The 6,518-nt window shown below is 35.9% G+C and overlaps 1 protein-coding gene across 1 annotated transcript; it reads left to right on the top strand.

The window, feature by feature from the left end:
• The first annotated feature begins 2,280 nt into the window (after positions 1-2,280).
• Positions 2,281-4,903, top strand: LOC113040183 (ADP-ribosylation factor-like protein 4C). Its single transcript, XM_026198483.1, has one exon. It carries the CDS (start codon positions 2,829-2,831, stop codon positions 3,405-3,407), a length of 579 nt encoding a protein of 192 aa, XP_026054268.1. The 5' UTR covers positions 2,281-2,828; the 3' UTR covers positions 3,408-4,903.
• Positions 4,904-6,518: the final 1,615 nt, after the last annotated feature.

The following is a 6,518-nucleotide window of genomic DNA, read 5'->3' as shown; positions in this document are numbered from 1 at the left end:
TTAAAATTAATCGCAGGTTTAAGGGCTCAGCAGAAGTTTGTATCTCGCAGGCACCCTTCCGAACACTAAAATGACAAATGGGACATCCTGCAGGTGTTTTTGACTTAAAGGACTGTTTTTAAGACCGAAAGTGCAAATCAAGTGTGCCATTTTGGACAGGGCCTAACTTAGAAATATCTTAATTTCCTCAAAATGCTGTTTAGTTAGGCAGCGTGTTTAATTTTGGAACATATTTGCTTGTATGTAGCATTTTATTTTGAAGTCTCGCTCTTCTTTGAGGACCATATAAATGTGAAGCGGGCTTTGATCTGGATTGAATTGTTCAGCCACAATAAACCATTCCAGCCTCTCTGTAAGACCCACATAGTCCTTCCTGAGCCCTTTCCTTCCTTTTAGAGGACTGTCAGAATGGCAGGAACTCACTATTTTGTTTTCTTCCCTAAATCCTTTTTGTATTGACGTCCTTACACACACACATACACGTGTGCACACATCCAGACAGACTGGCTTCAGTCGGCTTAAAACCTCTGCGTGTGGGCTGTAGGGTACATTGTGTGAGACTTTGTAAACCGTCATCTAAAAATAATGTCAGAAATGACTAAACGAATTAACGTTATGAACATCAGGCATTAGTAATTATGGTGAAAGTGACCTTTTATCTAAACGTGAGCACCAAGTAATTTTCTGTTGTTGTTGTTATTACACAGATACAATAGTCTTACATTTTAAACTGATGTGGATGAAAAGGTTTTCGGTCAAAACATTATGTAGTAAGTAAATTGATGTTCACTTGTTCTGGGAAGGATCCTCTTTTTTTTTTTTTTTTTTTTACTTCTGCAATCCTGACATCTACTGGCAGAAAAGTAATACTACAGTCTTGGCAGTCAACAATCCCAAGTAAACATTTAGATTATGTAATAATTCCCCAAAGATAAATACAATTCTTAAAAATATTGTAATCATTCATAGTTTTATACATATATCCGTGTGGATATGATACATTTTTCCACACAGAATAACAACAGCAACAACAACAACAATAAACAACTTGAAATAAATAACATAGCATGCAGTTAAGTCATTTTCAAGGTTTTTTTTATTTTTTTATTTTTTTACAACTACATCTCTTTAACAACTTCCTGAATCCTGACTGGTTTTTAGTAATATGCTGACAACTGTACGACAGTAGCTACATGTAACACACACACACACACACGGACACACACACACACACACACACACACACACACTTTTACAAGATTATTTTAAATTAAGTTACATACACAAATTATTCCAGCATTCCTGCACTTCCTCATCTCATCCTCTATTTCTGTTATTTTCTCCCTCAGTGTGGTACCACAATGAGGAGGCTGAACTTGGAGCTCAAGCAAACCCTCTGGTTCGAGCCTCCAATGAGGACTGCAAGCCAAGTGCATTTTACCATTAACCATCAGGACTGGAAAGAGGTTGTTATAAATGTATTTTTACACTAGGTGTCAGCAGACTCTTAAACAATGTTTTGAGTCTAATGGGTTAAAATGTTTCAACCTAATACTCATTAAAAGATTTTAATAAATGTTACTTTAAAATGTTAGCACTCACTATTTTACACTATTATATTCTATTCTAAGAAAAAAAAATTCTAACTACCTTTCTAATCTTTTTGTATTCTATTTTCTTTTCATTTATTATTCAATTATAAAAAAGACCTAACACTAGCTTGCTCTATTCTTTTTTTTTATATTATATCTGTTTTTATATATCTTTTTATTTATTATATTATTTAAAATCCCATGTTACGTGTACTGTGTTAACCTAACTGAGACTTGTTATAGCACTTATATATCATTGCTTCTATTGTCCTCATTTGCAAGTCACTTTGGATAAAAGCGTCTGCTAAATGACTAAATGTAAATGTAAAATAAATATAAATAAATAATACGTCACAATTTTTTAAATCATAATTACAAACATATGAATCTGAAACTTAAAATTAAATATTAGTAATTTTATAAAATGCAAACTAGTATTTTATATATATATATATATATATATATATATATATATATATATATATATATATATATATATATATATTAGTTTAAATATATAAAAGCTTAAGCATTTAAGTTTTTTTGTTTTTGTTTTTTAGTCTCGTGATGTGCTCGCGGTGGCTTTGCATGAGGTGTTGTGAAGTGAGTTTATGAACTGGTCTCCATGCTTCTTCTTCCCTGTGTGGGAGGAGTTCACACAAATTTGTATTCCTCATGCACACGCACAGACAGCAGCAGAAGCAGCGGCAGCGCTTCAGTTTGAGGCAGAGCACAGCGGGGAAACCTCCATCTACTCTCACTGACGGCTTGTTTTTATCACCACTGAGGAAACGCCTCGCTCCTTGACCTTACTGTCTCTGATTTATGCTGCGTGGGGACGAAATCTGATCGGGCTCTTCGGAAAACATACAGTGGAGACAAACGCTGGTCTGCAGTCTGCAGCACAACATATCATCTGAAAACCGGAGGAGAACCCAACGCCCTTCCCAGACCGACCATGCATGGGATGATGTGTAATGGAGATCAAGAATGCTGGTATGGTTTCGCGTGGATAAGTATGGACCATTGACACATTGAGGTGCCTCTCCTGTGCATGCTTTTTTGGATCGCTTTACGGGATCATAACCTGGTGGTTTTCCTTCAGTCTCCAAGCCATCGAGTTTGAAAGCTGAATAACCAATGAATCGGGAGCCTGGAAGCCTCGAGCTGGTCTTCACATGCTTGTAGAATCAAGGTTGCTATGTGATTTATTGATCGTCATACATTCGTCATAAAATGGGGAACGGTTTCTCCAACATTGCTGCGTTCCAGTCCCTGCACATTGTGATGCTGGGATTGGATTCGGCCGGTAAAACCACTGTACTGTATCGGTTAAAGTTCAACGAATTCGTCAACACCGTCCCAACCATCGGCTTCAACACCGAGAAGATCAGACTCAGCAATGGCACCGCCAAAGGCATCAGCTGTCACTTCTGGGACGTCGGTGGCCAGGAGAAGCTGAGACCCCTGTGGAAATCCTACAGCCGCTGTACAGACGGTATTATTTACGTGGTGGACTCCGTAGACGTCGACCGACTCGAGGAAGCCAAGACGGAGCTGCATAAAGTCACCAAATTCGCGGAGAATCAAGGAACTCCTCTGCTGGTGATCGCCAACAAGCAGGACCTCCCTAAATCCCTGACGGTCACCGAGATCGAGAAACACCTGGCCCTCCATGAACTGAGTCCCTCCACCACGTACCACGTCCAGCCGGCCTGCGCCATCATCGGCGAGGGTCTCCATGAAGGGATGGACAAACTATATGAGATGATTGTCAAACGAAGGAAATCTCTTAAACAGAAGAAGAAGCGATAGACAATTACGGATTTGCAGAGACTTTAAAGGGATAGTTCACCCAACTCCGTCATCGTTTACTCACCTCATGTTGTCTCAAACCTGTGCGACTCACCTTCTTCTGTTTTTGTCCGTACAATGAAGGTCAATGGGGTCCAGAACTGTGTGGACACCACTGACTTTCACTGAACGAATTCAGGGGAAAAAATACACTAAAATCCTCTTTTTGTGTATTGTAGAAAAAGGAAAGTTGTACAGGTTTGGGATGACATGAAGGTGAGTGGTTGATGACAGAATTGCCATTTTGGGGGAAACTAAATGTTGCCATTAAAGACATGATGGGGTTTGCCCTAGGGTGTGCAGGATTTGGTAACACTTTACAGTAACTTTCAAGGATATCAAAATGCTCAACAGATCATTAATCAATGTACATTTATAGTGTCTGAAACATTCATACATATTAATGTTTGAATCTACATGAACTCTTGATCTGTTCAAAAAGGTAGCTTAAATAAAAAGACTAAATAAATGATAAAGAGTCAATTAAAGTAATGTTTCAACCAATGGCATGTCTGCTATGGAAAACAATCTTTATTTCTGCGATTCGGTTTTGGTGCTGCTTGTTGCGCAGAAATTACACACTTTAAGCATGTTTCTTATTGAAGTTATTCTTGAAAGTTACTATTAAGTGTTACTGTGGATGGAAAAAAGTGCTTAAATAATATGCTTACATATAGAACCAAAAACGTAAATAGTAAAAAAAAAAAAAAAAAAAAAAAAAAAAAACAGAGAACTAGTCAATAATTTAAAATGCATTACAGTAAGAAAAAAAAAACAACAACAAAAATGGGCCGGACCCATGTTGCTGCTTGAAATGAACTCCATAAATATCAATAATAATCGTTAGCCTGTGCTTTTAAGAAACCCTGTATGAAGATTACTTTTGTTATGAAATCATTCCTTAAACTGAATGCCCACAAGCACCTGTATGTGAATTTAAATGATTAAAATGATTATTTTGTACATTCTTATGCTCTTCCTGCTTAATTAGCAGTGCATTTAATCATAAAATTCTGTTTTTCTTTTTAAAATTCAGTGCCGACAGGCCTCGACCATAACCCATGGATGCTTGTCTCCACCATAGGATAACATAAATAGATAAATCAGAAATGCATTTTTTTTTTTTTTTTTCTGAATCTCATATTTTGGACTTTCTCTCAATTCAGAGAAAAAAAGAGCCAGAGCTGCAATAAATAACCTCAACATTCAACGAAAAAAAAAAAGTACAAATTACGAGCTCTAAACTTAGATTTCTGAGAAAAGTATAAATTGCGAGATATAAACTCAGAATGTATTTTTTTAAGCCATAATTGCGAGATGTATACTCAGAATTCCGAGATGTAAAATCTGAATTCTCAAAAAGAAAAAAAAAAAGTCACATTTTTGTCAAGTCAAAAAAGTTTCAGAGTGTATTTCTTGCAATTCTTCTACTTTTCTTTCTCCTTCTTTTTTTTTTTTTTGAATTGCGGGGGAGAAAAATTATGAATTGTGAAGTAAAAATATTGCAAATGACCTTTTTTACTTATTTATTTATTTTCCCCCATGGCTGAACTGGTCTCCCATAATAACAAGATACATTTGTTTCTCATATAAATGCTACCTTGAACTACAATCAGAGGTTGCTCTATTATGAAACCATGAACTGAAAGGAAGACTATTTATGCACATGATGCCAAAAATATTCAAAATAAATTATACTGAAATACACACAACACGTGTAGCATTTTGTTGGTGTGCAACCTGACCTAAACACTTCAGAAAAGTCCACATTCAGCATTACCACGGGCGGCGAGCCTGTTTTCTGTAATTAAAGTTGCCGTTCGGTACAACAGCCATCACCCATAATTCCCTGAGCTGTCAGATCTACATGTTTTCACAGCGCTGGACGATGTAAATCCCTCTGATTTAACTCCAGGCTGGCCGAGGCCCACACGTGCTCGCGTTTGAGCCTAGCACACTCTAGGCACCGGGATAATGACTTTTCAGTGCTCAGCGAGATTTTAAATGGATATTAATAGGAGAATTCACCCATTTTGTAATTAGAATAAGCCACAGTAGGCCGGAGAAATCCCTCTGATGGGGGTGTGACTGGGGCGCTACACAACACCTGCTGGGTGGGCATAAACAGATGTGTCCACATGGAAACAAATATCTACTTGTACAAGGCTGTACTGTGGTTTTAATGAGAATACGCTTGATTTTAAAAAAACTTTTAAAGACAATTTTATTGCAAGATGTCATGCTACACTGTGGTGCTGTTTTTAGAAATGACTTACACTTACAAAAAAAAAATGGTGCTGAGCTATTATTTTATGGTTCTAATAAAAGCAAAAAAACGAAAAAAAAAAAAAAATAGGATAACATACTTTTTCTTTTCAAATATAAATCTATTAGTAACATTATAAATGTCCTAATATCTTTACAGTCACTTTTGATCGATTCAGTGCATCATTGCTGAATAAAGTATTACTTTTTTAATAGTAGAATATGTTTTATATATATATATATATATATATATATATATAATATTTAAAAGTGAATGTTTTAATTTTAATAATGTTTTTAATTTTAATAGCATCAATGTATCCGTTGTACTAATATCCGCAATACTGCCAATTTCAGTGTATTCATTATCATATAATCAGCCTTGACAAACATAAGACATTTCTTTCAATGAAACGCACATAAATAAAAATGAATAATAAAGTTAATATAATAAACTTTTTGCAAAATTATTTTCATTGTATAAAACCAACCTTAATACAAGATGATCATGAACTAGACTTTTATTTTGTCTTTTGATCATCCTCATTTGTCACTGACCCATAAACCAATATAGCTGCTTTGTCTGTACTGCTTCATCTCTTTGACAATTCCAGTAAGTGTGCGCCATAATTTCAGCCACATTAATTACACATCATCTAAATAAACCCATGGCCTTACGTGTGAAATTCTGCAAAGGTATCTCACAGGATGAAAGTCTGGCTCTGAATAATCCAAAAACCCACCGAGGTCACTCAAAAGATGATACAGATAATTCATCTCAGCATCCACTTTAAAAAAAAAAAAACC

The sequence above is a fragment of the Carassius auratus genome, chromosome 22 (genome assembly GCF_003368295.1).
Source record: "Carassius auratus strain Wakin chromosome 22, ASM336829v1, whole genome shotgun sequence".
Taxonomy (NCBI): domain Eukaryota; kingdom Metazoa; phylum Chordata; class Actinopteri; order Cypriniformes; family Cyprinidae; genus Carassius; species Carassius auratus.
The sequence above is the reverse complement of the archived record's forward strand: the minus strand, read 5'-3'. Positions and strand labels throughout refer to the sequence as shown.

Bases quoted from the DNA above. Each gene is read 5' to 3' on its own strand.
- LOC113040183 (XM_026198483.1), top strand. From the start codon at position 2,829: ATGGGGAACGGTTTCTCCAACATTGCTGCGTTCCAGTCCCTGCACATT.